The 19,143-nt window shown below is 35.9% G+C and overlaps 1 protein-coding gene across 3 annotated transcripts in view; it reads right to left on the bottom strand.

The window, feature by feature from the left end:
• The window catches only part of ANO3 (anoctamin 3), a 426,276-nt gene that overhangs the window by 86,463 nt on the left and 320,670 nt on the right, over positions 1-19,143 (bottom strand). For all 3 annotated transcript variants that reach the window (XM_023239658.2, XM_023239659.2, XM_019812199.3), the window contains 4 exons: positions 17,222-17,328; positions 14,193-14,248; positions 10,018-10,139; positions 6,181-6,315 (listed from right to left, as the gene is read on the bottom strand). In XM_023239658.2, coding sequence (XP_023095426.1) covers positions 6,181-6,315; positions 10,018-10,139; positions 14,193-14,248; positions 17,222-17,328 — 420 coding nt within the window. The remainder of the gene's footprint in view (positions 1-6,180; positions 6,316-10,017; positions 10,140-14,192; positions 14,249-17,221; positions 17,329-19,143) is intronic.

The following is a 19,143-nucleotide window of genomic DNA, read 5'->3' as shown; positions in this document are numbered from 1 at the left end:
AGAAATGTTTTTATTGCATATTTAAAGTGACTTTCCCGTGAAGGGGATTGAGTTCACTTCTGATGATGAGCACGGAGTAACTCACAGAACTGTTGAATCATTATATTGTACACCTGAACGTAATATTACACTGTATGTTAACTGTAATTGAATAAAAAAATCAGGCAAATAAAAAATAAAATAAATAATTTTCTTATAAAACTTTTATTAATGGTGATGATAGTGTTATGGGTCTAAAAAATACTATAATTCTCCTACTTTCACACACACCATCTTGCTAGTAATTGGGATGTCTATATGAAGTAAAGCAGGTAAAACATACATATTAAAAGACCAAAAGAAAAAGATGATACCTCCTCTTAGTAATGCTACTAATTTGTAAGAACAAGAAGAATTAAAACAGTCCTTGAAGGAAATTTTGCTTACAATTTAAAATTCATTGTGTTTCAAGAATAACACAATGTGTCCTGCATTGAAATCCCATACTAAAAAGTATTAGAGGCAGTTTTTACCACGTCATATTTCCCATCTCCTAAATTGTCAAACAAAAGCACAAATCTATCAAAACACCGTGTCTAGAATCCCAAACCATCAGACTGAACACTATTTTGAATTCCAGAATTATTAAATTCATTTTTGGTAAGTTGTTCAATGTTTAACTCGGTATGTAACATAAAAAAAAAAATTTTTTTGACAACATATATTTTAGCCTAAAATAAAGAATTTAATACTAGCACAAATTTCTTTGAGTTTAGTTAACCACTAGAGGGAGGGAGAGTGCACAGCATGAGTGTTTCTTCATATCTTCTGCGCAGCCTGATAACAGAAACCACCACTTGAATTGTGGCTTTCTATTGACATCTATTGTCAGACATACCACCAAGTGCTGATTTGAAGGAAATAATAATTACCACCAACTTAAGATAGCAGGAGAAGCTAGCAATTTGTCCTTTTGGGGGTGGATGTCTGGACCCGCTCCCGGGCCCTCCTGTGATCCTATAAAGATGACAAAGCACAGAAAAGGTGCTTGGTGATGTCCATTTTGAGGAAAGTGAAAATGTGAAAGTATGTTTAAGGGAAGGCAGTATGGAAGCATGAGCAAAACATGGATTTTAGAATTAGATATAATTACTGGGGAAAAGTAAACCAAATCGCAAGATATTAGAATTGCTATTACCAAACAGAATAAAACAAAACAAAGATAACACGTGTTGGCAAAGATGTGGAGGTTTTGGAACATTTGCATGTTGTTGGCGGGACTGTAGAATGGTGCAGCCACTATGGGAAACAATATGGAGGTTCCTCAAAAAATTAAATCTAGAACTACCATATAATCTAGCAATCCCACTTCTGGGTATATATCTAAAAGAACTGAAAGTAGGATCTAGAAGAGATATCTGCACTCCTGTGTTCATTACAGCATTATTCACAATAGCCAAGATACGAAAATAACCCAAGTGTCCACTGATGAATGGATAAAGAAAATGTGGTATAAACACAAAATAGAATATTATTCAGCCTTAAAAAAAAGAAGGAAATTCCACATATGCAGCAACATGAATGATGAACCTGGAAGACATTGTGCTAAGTGAAATAAGCCATGCACAGGATAAATACTCCATGACTTCACATATTTTAAGTATTTAAAACAGTCAAACTGAGAGAAACAAAACAGAATCATAGTTGCCAGAGGGGAGGAGAGGAGGAAGTGGGAAGTTGCTCTTCAACAGATATAAAGTTTCAGTTATAGAAGATGAATAAGTTCCAGAGATCTGCTGTACAACATTGTGCCTAGAGTTAATAATACTGTAATTCTCACCTAAAATTTTGTCAACAGGATAAATCTAATGTTAAGTGGTCTTGCCACAATTAAAAAGAATCCAGTAAAGGTTTAAAATTTAGCTGACCACATACTATATACATTCTCCTGACCGAGTCACTTACCTCTCTGAGGATCTATGTATTCATCTCTAGATGAAGATAATATCTAGCTGGGATATTACATAAGGGATATTGATACTGTGCCCGGCATATCGTAGGCACTAGATAAATAGAAACTTCATTGCTAAGGATGTTGTCAGGAGAGGGTTCAAGAGGTCCTGTATTACCCAACTGTTTTTGAAAGGCTGGTCTGATACTGAAAACCACATAAATTTCTTGGCAAGTTCTAATACCAAAGAGGAAAGAAGGGACCAGAAAGTTGGGGCTTCTGCTCTTTGTTCTGGACCTGAAAAACTATTTTATCTGCCTGCTCGTTCATTTTCACATCCCTATGATATGTACTCTGCCAGCAAAAATCTGACCACATTTCGTTAGGTAAGGCCAATGAACACATATAAATAGACACATGTACATATATATACAATAAATAATCCACAAATTGATTGCTACATAATTCTACAATGAGCTACAGAACAGGTAATATGACCTTAATTTATATAAATATGGACAGTAGAAACACAATAAATCCAACCCAATCTTCAGCTTCTTAACATTTTGTTACCTTGTAATAAAAAATAAAGAGTTTCATAAAATAATACTAAGACAATGCAACACCAAATAAAAACCCCGTGCCCTCTCCTGACCTGCCATAACACCCACGACTTAACCATGTCTGACACCTTGAATAGAAAATTTCAGTCCCATGAAGTTTTGAAAGTCAAGATATTCAGTGATGCTTATCTTGGTTTAGAATAGAAAGTCTGACAAGATGTTAATTATAGTGTGACAGAATAGCAGTAATAGAATACCATAAAGCGCTGAAGAAAAGAGTTTGCTAATGCCTTTTAAAGCACTCCTTGTTCTAAAGGTACTTATATACAAGAAGTCTAATTTACTCTGTTGGTACATAAATCAATAGCAAGAGCAAATCTATTCCTTTCATTGTTTTGCTCATTTTCAGCTTTGCAGGGGTAGAGGACAGAGTCTACAACACATGGTAAAAATTTGCGAATATATTCTCCATAGAACCAATCTGAACAATAGCTAACCATCTGAGAATCATTTTATGTCTTCATCCATTCATATTAAAAGAGTATTTTTCTAAAACCCTGAGAACTCTACCAAAAAAACCTGTTAGAACTAATAAATGAATTCAATAAAGTTGCAGAATACAAAATCAATATACACTTATCAGCTGCATTTCTATACGCTAGCAATAAACTATCAAAAAGAGAAATTAAGAAAATAATCCCATTTACAATGACACCAAAAAGAATAAAATAATTAGGGTTAAATTTAACTAAGGAGGTGAGAGATCTACACACTGAAAACTAAGATGTTGATGAAAGAAATTGAAAAAGGAGCAAATAAATAGAAAGATATTTTGTGCTCATGAATTGGAAGAATTAATATTGTGGAAATGTCCATACTACACAAAGACTTCTACAGATTCAATGCAATCTCTATGAAAGTTCAATGGTACTTTCACAGAAATATAAAAAGCAATCCTAAAATATGTATGGAACATGAAAAACCTCAAGTAGGTAAAGCAATCTTGAGAAAGAAGGACAAAATGGAAAACATGATATCTCCTGGTTTCAAATAATATTAATTTTAAAGCTATAGTAATAAAAACTTACGGTATTGGAATAAAAACAGACACATAGATCAATGGAACAGAATACAGAACCCAGAAATAAACCCATGTATATGTGGGCACTTTTCAACAAAGGGGCCAAAATATATAATGGAAAAAGGATAGTTTCTTTGATAGATGGTGTTGGAAAAACTGGATATTCACATGCAAAAGAATGAAACTGAACCCCTATCTTACACCATATGTAAAAATTAACCAACAAAACAAACATGCAATCTACAGAATGGGAGAAAATATTTACAAAACATATATCTGATGAGGGGTTAATATCCAAAGTATATAAAGAACTCATACAATTCAATGCAAACAAAAAATCTGATTTAAAAAATGGGCAGAGAAACTGAATAGACATTATTTTTTCAAAGAAGATATACAAATCAACAGATACATGAAAAGGTGAATCAATATCATTAATCATCAGGGTAATGCAAATCAAAGCCACAATGAGGTATCACCTCACACCTGTTAGGATGCCTATAATCAAAACATTGCTGATGGGAATGTAAGTTAGTGCAGCCACTATGGAAAACAATATGGAGGTTCCTCAAAATATTCAAAATAGAACTCCCATATGATCCAGGAATCCCACTTTTAAATATCTACATATCTTCAAAGGAAATGAAAATAGGATCTTGAAGAGATATTTGCATTCCTATGTGCATTGCAGCATTACTTACAATAGCCAAGATATGTAAACAACCCAAGTGCTCATCAGTGGATGAATGGATAAAGGAGATGTGGTATAGTACATAATGGAATATTCAGCCATGAGAACAAAGGAAATGTTGCCAATTGTGACAACATGGATGGAGCTTGAGTGCATTATACCAAGTGACATAAGCCAGAGGGGAAAAAAAATACTGCATGGTATCACTTTATACGTGAATCTTTAAAAAAGCCAAATTCATAGAAACAGAGAATAGAAAAGTAGCAAAAAAATGTTTTTCTTTTCAAGACACTATAACTTCGGTACACAACCTGTTTTCTGAGGCTCAGAGGATACTGATTCAACAGCATATAGAGATATGCCCACATAGGGACGGATGTTCCCACTGGGCACAAATTTGCTCTGGAAGATGCTGCCTTCCATACTTGAGTGAGTTTGCAAATCTCTGAAATAAACATATGACCAGATGAACTGTTTTTTGAATAGTAAGTGTTTCTTAGTGTTCAAACTAATTAATAGTTGGCCTTCATGGATAACAAGGGGACACTGAGAAACCAAATCAAGGAAGTTGGTTATGGAACTGGATTTAACTCTAGGACAGAGAAAGTAGTAAAACCTGGGATTCTGAGTAACTTGTTCTGTGAGTGTTCTGCAAGACGAGCAAACATTTCTAATAAATTTTAACTTGATAAACAAGTGATATCTTGGAATACAAATAGTATGTGATGCCAAATATCACATGATCACAATTAAGGTGATGATTCTTGAAAATTTGCTTTGATATATGAGTGCTTTGGATTATAAGCATGTTTCCTGAACGAATTATGCTTGCAAACCAAGGTTTTACTGTATTTTGTTTTTAGGCAAACTGTTATACATATACATATGCAAATTTATATATATATATATATATATATATATATATAGAGAGAGAGAGAGAGAGAGAGAGAGAGAGAGAAAATTCAAGGAAATGAATTTTTATGATCCCATTAACTGTCATGATTACTACCCAGTAGCGAGGCCATGGTTAAAAGATGGACCAAAGGAGAAAAAAGTGCGTTTCATATTTTGAATTGTATCATACAAGCCTGAACTTGATGATATCCTTGTATATATTAAATAGAAGATGCTGCTAAGAGGATTCTTTAATGCTGGGGTGAGTCTTATCTCTGCTGAATAATAATGTATTGTGCCTTTACCCAAATCTTGAGTATTTCAACTTTAACAGAAAAATCACCATTTTGATAACTGCTTGATTTTTGTGAAACCTTATTTCACTACTGTCTTGATACCTTAAGCTGGTACTAAAAAAAAATGTTCTTATAGAGAAGAAGAAGAAAATACAAACTGATTTTATGTTCTCAGGAGAGAGGATTACTTAGAGCTGGAATCATGTGCTACAGATATTTATGTATTTGTTTATTCTCTAACTATGTAAGTTTCCCTCAGCTGCAAAAAGGAATACTCACTTCTAAGGGTGGTAGTGAAGCTCATATCAAAAGAAAAAAAAACATTAACAAGAGGCTCTTTGTATATTGTAAGTGTTTAAATAATTGTAGCTATTCTAATTATTTGAACTACTGTACTGAGAGGGCTTTCTAGACTAGCAAACACTATGAAAATGTAAATTACATAAGACTCTCATTGCATTGTTGAATTATTATGTGGGATGTACTGGCAAGAGAAATTTTGCATAAAGAGAAACAGTCTTAGAACTTACCCAATAGAATTTGCATATAAAAATATGGAATAGCCTTTTAAAAATAGTGTTTTTTCCCTCCCCTCAAAAAAAAAAAAAAAAACAGCAAATAAATTGTAGCACCATGACTTGTTTTTTATAGTCAGCATTATCGTAAAGATTTTGCCCAGTCAGAATAAAGGCCAACACATTTTAATAAGTCTGTTAATAGCTTACCTTACTTGACTTGCATTCATTGTAAATATCCCATAGAAAAAAACACACAAGCCAACAAGTGCTGCAGGAATCAGCATTCCAGTATACCATCCCAGCCAAGCAAAGTACAGCCCAATCTTCTCACCAAAGTATAGCCTGCACAAGAAAGCAAACTCTTAGCTTAAGGTAACGTAAGCAACACTACAAATGTTGCTGTCACACCTGGTCAGAATTTGGTGGATATAACAGCTCAGTTCCTGCTCAGTTCCATGTAGCGTATCTTAATATTCCCACTTGCTAATGAATCCAATGATGGTGATGCTGTTTATCTTCAAACATTAGAAGGGGCAATTTTATAAAATGTATTCTTTCTGTGTCGAATTTCTTAATATGGCCCAACTCTTGCCTTTCTCCATTCTCCTAGTAGAATCTCTTTGTTTTCCATGCACAGAACTGTACTAAACCAAACTACTTTTGTGTGAATTAGGGAAAGAAGTCTCCCCTATAGGTAGATGCTGAGAGTAGATTCCAGTTCAGTCTCCATCTGCACCCTTGGCCAGACTCCCTTCTGCTAGACACAATCTGCACAATTATGTTACACTTTCCACAACAAAGTTAACTTTGTGGTTCCTGGGGCACATGATTCTTTCCTTGGTTAATGCTGTTCCCTGACTTTGGAATATTACATTTGACTCTCTTACCTTGTCTGGCCTGTATGCATCCTTCAGTTTGTATCACTTCTTACAAGAAGCTTTTCCTGACTTACACTACAACCCTGGGTAAGATAGCCCTGATTTTGCTCCTATACTGCCCTTACTGACATTCCAGTGTGCTAAATTTACAACACTTTAAGACAATTAATTATCTGTCACTCTTCTCTTCCTCTCCCTCCCCGTAAGACTGCAAGTGCCTAGAAGTGGACCTGTGTCTTGTTTCACTAACTCCCACCACAGGGAGTATTGAATGAAGCTAAGGAAATGAATGTGTTTTATTTTCCTTGAGCTGACGAGCATAGTTTATATGGAAATGGCAGATGGATAGGACAATTCTAATGACTACCCAATTCTCTCTTTTCACAAAGTCTTCTGACAATACCAACTGCTACACAGTTTCTAAAGCTCTGGTAAGAAATAATAGTTTCCTGCATTCTCTATTACTACTTGGTCTCTATCTTCTAAAAATCGCTACGTAACACAATTTTGTCCCAGCAATAGTTTTAACAATTGGTGTTTTACTATTCATTTAGGAATACTGCAATTGGGCAGAGATTCTTTTTTGGAAGAAATTTTTCTTGTTATTTTTCCCTTCACAAGGCTTCTCTTTCTGAAAATTATTATTTTTTCTCTGTATTATGTCAATTAAAATTTTGTATATTCTACCAGGTGTAGAAATGGAGTCATCTTCCATGAAGGATCATTTGTCTAAGTTTTTGTTTTTACATTGATTTCTCCTGGGAGACATAGATCAGTGGTCCATTGACTTCTCATACAACAATAATGTTCTACTTCAAGGAAAGCTTATATTAACAGGTATTTCAAACAAGCCATTTATTCCTTTTAACAAGTGTTCCTCTGTGAGGGGAGTAGGTTTTTAGCACATATTACTAACATAATGGAATGCCTTTACAATAACAACCATAGAGCATTGCACAGACAACCCTCCCTTATACAGACAGAATTCTACTGAGATTTTCGATTACACATTGTTGAAGTCCAGAGGGGCAATGATATTATTTGACAGTAGTTTAATCACATAGGTTACAGCAGATTTTAGATCTGGTTCAGGAGAGGGAGAAGCTATTTCCAGGCAGAGAAAGCTGATGAAAACCCCCTTGATTTCGAGTACTGGTATTCACAATCTTCTAGGATCTCTAGAGATATCTCAAAAACCATGAGAAGGCAAGGAGGAAGAGGGGGTGGCTATTGGCATCACTCTGCACTACACTTCACCCATAGTCACTGTCTTTTGATCTGATTTGTATTTTGGTAACAAGCAGGTTCCTAGAGAGGAGGAATGCGTTGAAATGCTATCTATACTCTTTTATGGCCTTCAGCTTGGGCGGTTCCTTCATCTCCTCTCTCTCTCTTCAGCCACGTACACACAAAATATATGATTTTCATAAGCAAAAATTTCCTTCAATGACAATATCCAAATAGTCGGTAATAGTAGCCAAATAACTCTATTTATCACTTGTTGAAATGACCTGAAGCAGCAATGGCAATGTGTCCAGCAAATAAGAGAATTATTGACACTGAAATGTTTGCTTGAAAATACCAACTTTGTTTTAGTACCTAGTAAATACGGTTCTGTGAACCAGCACATCTCACTGTGTTCATGTATCCCTAAAATAACAATTCGCTCCCCTACGGAAATCAGAATCTGATAATTTGTTATGATCGAAAGAATTATAATAAAAACATCTCGATTTGGGATATGCCCAAGTTTGAAATATGTTTGAAATAAAAATGGTTTGGTGCTGGATATTATGATCCATACGTCCAAATCTTTGTGCTAAGCTTTTCTTTTCTGCTCTGTGCCCCAGGAGGCTCACCTTCATGGACTGTATCACTTATGCTCGTCCCTTCCTCTGGCTTCCTGATGGACTTGTTGGCCAACTGAAGGTACCACAAGCAGAAGATCCCAGGGTGTGATCAAAGAGATATTGATGTATTGCTGACTTTCTCCCTCCTGGTGCATGGTCTGGCCGGAGCTGCTTTCTTCCTAAGACTATAGCTTCTGTCAGGCATCCCCCTCTTCTGTTTTTACCCAATCTTATCAACTCTTCTTTCCCCTTGTTCCTCCAGGCCTAGGACTGATGACAACATCCAACTTTTGCTAGTCTCTGGAAGCTTCGTCATCATCATGTTTGCTCCCTTGATACTATTTACACTTCTGTATATAGTTCTTTTATTAAATTTTCTTCAGATACTCTTTCTATTCTATCAGTTCTATCAGTTTTCTTCTGGCAACAGTTATGGGTTATTCTTGATATTTATATTTCATAAAGAATTCAAAATATTAACATATATAAACTTATGAATGCTTTTTTCTTTCATTCTAAGAATATTTATAGTTAGCTAGAAACTTAAGTCCTTTTTAATATATATTTTCCTGATTTTTTTTAAAAGAACATATTATACCTCACAAAAATTAAATAAATCATGAATGTGACAATATTTGGAGACTAATTCAAGTTGAGAGCAGTTACTCACTAGAAATATACTTCCTGGAATAGAATAGATACACACAAAATCTTTGTTGAAAGACAAGTATATGCATAGATGCCATGTTGGTCATTTTCCTCTTTGCTCTCAGATCCATTTTCTGCCTTTCCCTGTTTTGGTTTGTTCTCACAGGGAAGTCAATTACACAGGTTCCATTGTAAATAGCTCCTGGTTAAGTTGGGCCAGGAGTCAAAGGTGGAAGGAAGAGGGAAACAAGATCTTTCCTTCCTTCTTGGCCATCCTCCAGCATAGCCATGCCTTCTCCATGGTTCCACTTCCAACACTCAGTTTTCTGCACACAGTCCTAGTCATGGATGGTATAGCTCCTGCCCAAGGGCCCAAGGAGTGGGCTCTGAAATATACTCTATCCCATTTTCCCTCCAGCCTTAAGGTTGTTAGCAATTTTTTGCTGTTGCCTCAGTATTCCTGCCTGATTTCCCAGCTTTCCTATCCCCTGTATAACCAAATCCCTAAGTTAAGTTTCCTTTATTGAAAGACCTATAGTGGCTTCTTTTTCCTAACTGCATCCTGAATGATATAGATGATTTGGTGGCTAAATGAAATAATCCCAAATCTATGAAAATGACAACAAAACAGCATAATAGAGCATCTAATATTGATCCATCCACACTACCTGATTAAATCCAAGGGCTGATGCTTATACCACATTCCCCAGCGTGCCCAGCGCTCATATAATAGATGCCTATTATTCTGAGGTCCATGCGTTTTGATGGGTTGGCTACTCTTGTAGGCTCCCTGAAACACATAAGATAAATTGATACACATTCTCTTAGTATATGTGAACTAAATCCAAACTGCTTTTACTATTTTTTTCCCTACAGAACAATTTAACAGCTTATTGAAAGCTGCAGAAATTTTAAACTTAAGCCCATCACTGGAATAATGTAGTAATGCCTTTATATATTTCTCTTTCATTGAAAATATTCTGACAGTCCCTTAAAAATCCTTTCTTAATGTCCCTTTTTAAACCAATGAGGTTCCTTTCATTTAAAATAAAGAATTTAGGTTTTACTGTTTGTAACCTCAGGCCTTTTAATAAACACTATACCCTCACCATCATTGAGAGAAATTGTTGCAATCTTTACTTCAGAAATTAAGAGTATTATTCTGCTTTAAGAAGCAATTCAGTCCCAGAAAATACTGATTTCATTTACAGAGGCTAAGAAGGCAAATGTTCAACCAAAAAGTGTAAGAAGTCTACGTCACAATTGCTATTCAAGGTTTTAAATTCTAGAATACTTAAAACTTAATTTAGATAAGCTATTCCAAAAATGGACACATTTTCAGGTTCTTTATATCTCCCCTCAAAAACTATTGCATGGGTTACAATTTCAGACACAGAGAATATATATGCCTTATAGAGGACAGTGTTTCCTGAAGGCTGAACTGCTTTACACTTATAATAAAAAAGGAGGGCAATAGATATGGCAACTCTATTTTCTAAACCAAAACTTAGGACACAGGATTTGACAAACTCCCTCTCATTCCAATGTGTGATTCTACTTTTATAAGCAGTTTAACCAAATTTTAAAACAAGTGGAGTTACGCCTTAGCTTCTTCATGTAGATGATGAGAATAAGAATAAATATTAATGATTTCCACCACAGAGGAGCTTTGTGAGGGTCCACTTGGATAATCACTATAAAGTGCTATGCATTCACATATGAAGTACAAAATCAATTTTAGTTAATTTCCAGAGTTTGCTATATTGTGGCCATTGGAAAGTAGAAAACTATCATCTGAGTGATCCCAGACAACCAGGGGTGTGAGTTCCTACAAAGAGAGAGGACACCTTGAATCATGGTCTGCAGATGCCTCAAGACTGAAATGAGAAACACATGTGGATTTTACCTCTGGTCTTCTAATGAAATGGATAAATTGATTAGGTAAAGATGGGAGTACAGGTAAAGTGCTGAGGGGCTTCAGGATGGGCGACTGCAGAATGTGCTACTCTGGCATGTATATGATTTCTTTTTTTTTAATTTAATTTAATTTTGAGAGACAGAGACAGAGAGAGAGAGAGAGAGAGAGAGAGGGTGTGCTTGCACAAGCGGGCACATGAACGGGTACACAAATGCGGTAGGGACAGAACGTGAGGGAGACAGAAGATCCAAAGCAGGATCCGTGCTGACTGAAGAAAGCCTGACTCAGGGCTCAAACTCACAATTCGTGAGATCATGACCTGAGCCAAAGTCCACCGCTTAACTGACTGAGCTACCCAGGTGCCTCAGCATGTAGATTATTTCTAAGCTGAAGATAACTAGGGCCAATAGACTCAAGAAGAATTTTTTACCTACCCCTTAACTTCTTAAAATAATTTAGATAGGAAAGCTATGAGAGGAAGAGAGGTATTACCAAAAATAACTTTTTTTACATAAGAAATACTTATATACAAGACATGGCAAGCACTGGCTCATCCAATATTCGTCCTCTCATCGTCCTGTGAATTGTCTCCCTTCTCTGTCCCTTCCCTCCACAAGTCCCAGATGCCTGCCGTCTTCTTCTTAGCTCAGGATAGCATATAAACCTCAATTGCCTGACTGCTGGAGAGCCTCTCATGTCTTTGTGGGGATCCTATACATGCATAAGTAAATTTGCTTTTCTCCTATTAACCTGCTTTATGTCAACTTAATTATTAGGCTAGCCCAAGAACCCCAAACGGAAGAAGAGAAAAGTTTTCCTCCTGTGGTGCAGTTCAAGTTTTCTTCCCTAAGAGAGCCCAAGGGTTTTAAAGGCTAAAGATCAGAATCTAAGAAGATGAAAGTGAAGGTCAAGATTTCAAGCATGGGGTATGTCCACTTGGGAAAGATTTGTTTGCTTGTGCAGTTGGACTGGCTTGTTAAGGTAGACTGCTTTGAGATCAGGTAAGTAAGGGAAGGTGAACCAAAATCTCAGCTTTCTTTCAGTCATTCATGATCATTTTTTTATTTTTATTTATTTATTTTTTTTCAACGTTTATTTATTTTTGGGACAGAGAGAGACAGAGCATGAACGGGGGAGGGGCAGAGAGAGAGGGAGACACAGAATCGGAAACAGGCTCCAGGCTCCGAGCCATCAGCCCAGAGCCTGACGCGGGGCTCGAACTCACGGACCGCGAGATCGTGACCTGGCTGAAGTCGGACGCTTAACCGACTGCGCCACCCAGGCGCCCCCATGATCATCTTTTTAAAATACCTGATATCCTTACCAGTGGTCACCTTCTCAGTGGTCAGACATAGGTACTTCCTGGGTTTTAGGGGCTAAGCTTAGAATCCCTAGTACATCATTGTTTTAATTCTGCTCAAGAACCTCAACCATACTGTTCTGGATTGACAGTGACACCAGGTAGCTGTAAGAGAAAACTGACTGCAATGATGACCCCTGCTGGTCCATGTATTTCCATCTCTTTTCAGAGAACCATGTGCACTCAGTGACCACCTCCCCTACCTCTTCATAATAATCCCTTCCTCCAACCAACACACAATGAGTGGGAAAATGACTGTTATTTACAATCGATTCCTAATAGTTTCCAAATTTCATACAAGAAAGTGTCAAACTGTTAGAACACAGACTAGTTATATAGATGAAATTACTTACACAGAGAACAAACAAAACCTTCTTTTGCTATGAAGCTCTCCCAGGGCCTTAGGTTTGCTACACTGAACACTTCACCCCTTACAGATTACGTCAAATCTGACATGGTGTTTAATTTCTTTGAGCCTTGTTTCTGTATCTCTAAAATGAGAAAATAATAATATATACCCCCCAAGATTACTGTCAGAGTAACAAGAAAATAGGTGCACAGGGCCTGTCTCATGAAACAAGCTAACATATTACCTGTTATTATTCTTTTTCCTACTGTGAGTAGGCATACCACAATGAATACAAGCACTGGAGTCTGGCTTCTTGGTCTTAAGTCTGTGCCTTTAATAGCTTTTCTGTGCCTCAATGATCTAGCTTAAAAAAATGGAGTTATTATTATTGTCTATCTCAGAAGGTTAGTCTATGGATTACATAAGATAATCCATATAAAACACTGAGCTCAGTGCCAAATAGGAAGTGCTCAATGCTTTTTATCCCTTATGCATTTTACTAGACTATGAATTCCTCAGATATAGGGATTACATCCTGTGAATCCTCAGTCTTTATAAATAGAAAGGATGGGTCTTGAGATTGCAGACATTATACCTCTAAAGACCCTGTTCTTATTTCAAAATGCAAAATTGCCTTAAAAATAGTGTATGTTTGTGTGTGTGTGTGTGTGTGTGTGTGTGTGTGTGTGTGTGTATGTGTGTGTGTGTGCGTGTTGGGAGAGGATGTTCAAAACTGATTCAAATGTCGTTCATGACTCAGCAGTAGAATTCACCACGGCTTGGAGCAGGCATTTCTACTTAAAATTAGTAAACAGGTAATTACCTGGCAGAGAATCACATAAATAATGGGGTGTAGGTTTTTGTTGTTGGGTTTGTCTTAGGCACAAACCAGAACTTGCCCTGTTTGGGAGTGGTACGGATCCCAAGCTGGGTCAAGCATGGAACTCTGTGTTGGAACAGAGGAAGGAGGTCAGAGTGGTTTAACAATGTTCCTGAGTTCTCTCTGGGGCCGCGACTCCTAATATGGGACAAATTGCACAAAGGTTCTGGAGCACAGGGGCCAGTGTGCAGCCAGAGATCATAATGGGGACTCAGAAAGGCCCAGGGCCACTTGCTGACTGAATCCTCTTGCAAGACGGCAGCCAGACTTAAAAAAAAAATCAGCATTTTGATCATGAGAAACTTTTTTTTAATTGAAATTGTATTTCAAAATTACCTCATGTGGAGGAAAAGCTGCTATATATGAGCCATTATTTATAAGTTTACAGATACCTGGAAAGAGAAAAAAAAACAGTTTTTGAGTCTGTTGAAAGAAGACTTTCCTCTGGGGAAACACACATATACTTGGGACAACAAAGTAACTTAACAACTTAAAGCAACCCAAACAACATCCATAGCCACATCCCCTCTGAGGGCAGTGGGGTTGTGAAAGACTGATACTAAAGAATCTATTTGTCTCCTGACAACATTCAGCAAGGAGATTTCTAAGGTACTAACATATGGCACTTTGCCAGATCACGAAATAGGAGGCATTTAAATACCATTTATTTGGGATCACATGAAACTGGAGCAGGGTTTTTTTCTGCCTTAAAACAACAACAACATTTGGTCAAAAAAGCCAAGGAGGTCTCCTCTCAAAAAAGAAAACAAGTTTCAGAAGGATATTGGTCTTGTGAAGTCTTTAATAGTGAACCAAAAAGACAAACAGCAGTATGTAACACTTCTTAAAATCTCCTCCATCTCAGTGACAGTGTAGTGAAACGGACATTCTCTTACTGTCTTTGTAAGATTAGATATTGGGAAATTTGGGGAGAATAACTTTTGTTGCAGTATTATTTACATTGGTAAAGAATAAGATCATTGTACATCCAAAATTGGGAAATCATTTAATTATTATGGTACATTTATATAAGGTGCTTAGTAAATAACTACAATTTATTGAATGCCTAGAATAGAATATTGTACAACTATTTACAATGTTTCAGACATACTAAACAACTTGATAAAATATTCAAATACTTTTAAAGAGGGACAGAAAATCATAAACACTGCATGACTCTAATGATATATATATATATACATCATATATTATACATATATATAACACAACATATATACATATGTGTATATATATATATATATATACACATACATCATTATTAGAATCATGCAAGTTTATTATGTATATATTCAGTATCATTTTGGGAGAGTGACAACTAACTGGGTTTGGGGACTTTTAATTTTATTTTTATACTCTTCTGTGTATACTGTATGTTCCACAAAGGGCATAATATGTTTGCAATCATTTGAAATGTCATAAAGACTACATAAGCACATAATGCCATCATTTAGACACACTTTTAACTTGTATTCTGGATTCCTCTATTTTTATTTCTTACGTAGAAAACTAGGTGTCAATTTTTTTTTTGTAAGGATTTAGTGTCCAAATTAGCTATTTTGACTACTCTGCAATAAATAAATTATTTTTTTTCCTTTTTTTTTTTTCAACGTTTATTTATTTTGGGGACAGAGAGAGACAGAGCATGAACGGGGGAGGGGCAGAGAGAGAGGGAGACACAGAATCGGAAACAGGCTCCAGGCTCTGAGCCATCAGCCCAGAGCCCGACGCGGGGCTCAAACTCACGGACCGCGAGATCGTGACCTGGCTGAAGTCGGATGCTTAACCGACTGCGCCACCCAGGCGCCCCTTCAATAAATAAATTATTAATCAGAGGAGAACCAAAGTCTGAACTTTCCTTTTTAAAAAAATGACTGATTTGAAAAAAATGACTTGACATAGTACATTTGACTTCTGTGGCACTATATTTTAGTACAATTCAGTAGAGACTGGTCCAAGTTTCCAGTGTGTGTCAACTTTTCATTTGTAAGGATTTTAGGACATAACTAACATTGAATCTCTTTCATGTCTTGTAATTTTCACCTTAATGAGTAAAAGACCAGCTCGACTGTTACCCACTGTTTTCTGCTCTGCGCTATGTAAACTGCAATTTCATTTAATTTTTCTAGGTGAAATTTTCTTTTGCAATATACATGTAGTAGTAGCATACTGCTACACATTTAAACAACACAGAAATTCAGAAAGTTAAAATTAGCTGTTATTTCACCTTCTAGAGATAATTTCTAAAAAGTTGTATATACATTCTTTCAGACTTTTATCTTTTTATGAATGTGCGTTTAGGAAATGGGATTATATTAGACTTATAGTTTGTTGTTTATTTGGGATTTTTTAGACTTACAGTTTTTAATCTGTCCGTTTTTTCACATGACTATACATTGCAGATTTCTTTCAAAGTCAGTAAATGGAGAACTAACCACTAATTTTCAATTTTCCACAAGTAAGGGGTCTGTGTCATATGCTTTTTGTGACATATAGAATATAACAGATGTTTGATAAATTTGAGTCAAGAGTTAAGAATTAAGTTAAAAGAAGACCATGGGGGATGGTAAAGGGGAAAAAAAGTTACAGAGAGGGAGGGAGGCAAATCATAAGAGAGTCTTAAATACTGAGAACAAACTGAGGGCTGATGAGGGGTGGGGGAGAAGGGAAAGTGGGTGATGGTCATTGAGGAGGGCACCTGTTGGGATGAGCACTGGGTGTTGTATGGAAACCAATTTGACAATAAATTATATATATATATATTATATATATATGTGTATTATATATATGTGTATTACATATATATATATTATATATGTGTATTTATAATATAAATAAATATATGTATGGAAAATAATAATGCAAAAAAAAGAATTGAGTTAAGAATAACAGTTTTAAATGGATGCATTTATGGCAACAAAGCTAACTTTTGTCAGTGCCTAATGATGGACAATTAAATTTACAATTTTATTCTACTCTAATCTTTGTTTATAAAACAAAGCCACTATTAACAAACTTCTCCATATATTATTATTCAAAAGTCTGATTATTTCTTTAAGAAAATTTTCAAGAAATGAAATTTCTGTTCCAAAGTGTTAGCACTCTTCATGTTTTGATATGATACATATGGCTAAATGCCCTTGAAGAAGTTTTTGTTGTTATTGTTTTATTTAGTTCTGTTTTACTGAAAGGCTGAAGAAGAGAATACTTAAGAGTTTGTGCTCAATGCATTATATCCTCATATTTAACGCATGAGGGCAAAGCTTCAGATGTCAAAATAAATATTTCTGGATATAATTAGTAACAGCAAATTCTACCCTTTCTATATTTTTAATTAGTGTTCTTACCCACTTTTGATATTCCATTTTCATATTTGGTGTGCTGTAGCATGTGATAGACTATCCTGCTTCGAGTAGCATTACTGAAGAATGTGTCCTTATTGTTTATTATGAAGCTGTTAAAATAAGGGATTTGTTTTAATATTCAAAGCAGAGCACAGAGTTCAGCAACAGTTACAAATTCATAGGTCTTCATCCATCTGTTTTCCCATTAAAACTAATGCATGAGAGGTATAGTAAGTCAAACCATCCTCTTAAAAAAATCAATTGGCAGAGACAAAATATACTTATAAATAATACAGACATTATCAAATATTCATTTAAGTATCTTTCAGTTTATAAGGAAGCTTGGATGTCCTCATATTTCTTGTTTAGCATGAAACAAGGACAGCATTAGATTGTCCATTGGCTCCCGTAAATTTTGTACTCCCTTAAGCAATATAGTGCCAAATAGAACACATTAAAAATTGATATCATTTGCCCATACCACACCTTCCAAGCTAATTTGTCTTGTTTTTAGAAGTTCAGCAACGAGTGACAATAGTTCTCCCTTTCCATTCATGCCCTGTACTCTACCCAGGTAGGAAGCTTTGCAAAGAGGAACCATATTAGAGCCAATGAGTAAAGAGCAAAAGGGTGGTCTTGACAGGAAAAGAAGGGTCTGTTTTAGCATCTACTTTGTCATATGCTGGGAACCTCAAAAAAATGGAAGCATGCTCAATTTCTACCGCTTCCTTTTTCCAGTTATCTCTGTGACTAATAGTCTGCCTTTTTTTTTTTTTTGGCACTTAGTACTGAAGTATTAGGTCTTCTATGATTCTTGTTTTCTCTTTACCATCCATATTCAAATAACTGCTGAACTAATCAACTTTTCTACCTGAACTGCCCTTCTCTGGCTTTGAGCTACTAGGTCCTACTGCCTAGGTTATGAGAAGAATGTCCTCTTAACTGGCTGTCCAATTTCCAACCTGACCTTTCCAGGATAGTTTTGATTCTTAGAGCACTCCTACTTTTAATGTTTCAGCATTATGTGCATAATTAAATTTTTCATTTTCTTCTCAGGTTTCTATTTTTGCATTTCAGCCTCTCCTTCAGTCTGATCCCCTACAGCTCTGGCTTCTTGCGTCTGATTGTTCAAATTGTAGAATTTATCACACCTTAAAATGTCACACTTCTTTTGCTGTCTCGGCATTTTGCTGTCTCTAATGTCTTTCTCCCCACCTCTCTCCACCTTCCTCCACATTTTTACCTGCTGAAAAGGACTATCTTCTTCAAAAAGGCTTCCTAGATCCTTTCCTCTGGATGTAGCTTCCCCCTCTCTTGTACAAACGTGCATTGTATTTGTGTCTTTCCTAACACGTTGATTTTACTCTGCTTTGTTTCATGCTAATCTGTATACTTGTCCATTTTATTAGCCTCCAGGATTTTGAAATTGAGCTTTTTGTTTTGTACCTGGCTATGCACCAAGTTACTATAGCTGCTCTGTGCTCTGTTAATTCTAATAATCAGAAGCAGTGTCCACATACTTCTTTTACCATCAGATTGGTTCAGAATTCCGTGAACAAATATTTCTTTAGAAGGTTAAGTTCAATTTTTTCATGGAGTTGCATTATAGAGGGAGAAAACACATGGTATATAAATTAACAAATAAGTTGCAGTCCCTGTCTTCACAGTATTCCCTGTGTAGCAGGGCAGACAGAAATGTAAAGTAATAATTAGATAATATAGGATAAACATAAAGATAGGGAAATGCACAGTGTGAGACATTGGAGCATTGAGAGGCAGTATGAAACAGGATTCTGGACCACTGGACATGTTACAGAGGCAATAATTAATGGGAACTCTCTCTTCCCAAATATTCGATTTAATTCATTTGTTTCATCCTGCCTCTCAACATCTATAAAGACAGGGACTGTGTCATATCCTCAATT

This window comes from Felis catus, chromosome D1 (genome assembly GCF_018350175.1).
Source record: "Felis catus isolate Fca126 chromosome D1, F.catus_Fca126_mat1.0, whole genome shotgun sequence".
NCBI lineage: Eukaryota > Metazoa > Chordata > Mammalia > Carnivora > Felidae > Felis > Felis catus.
Note: the sequence above shows the minus strand (reverse complement) of the source record. Positions and strands in the feature narration are given on the sequence as shown.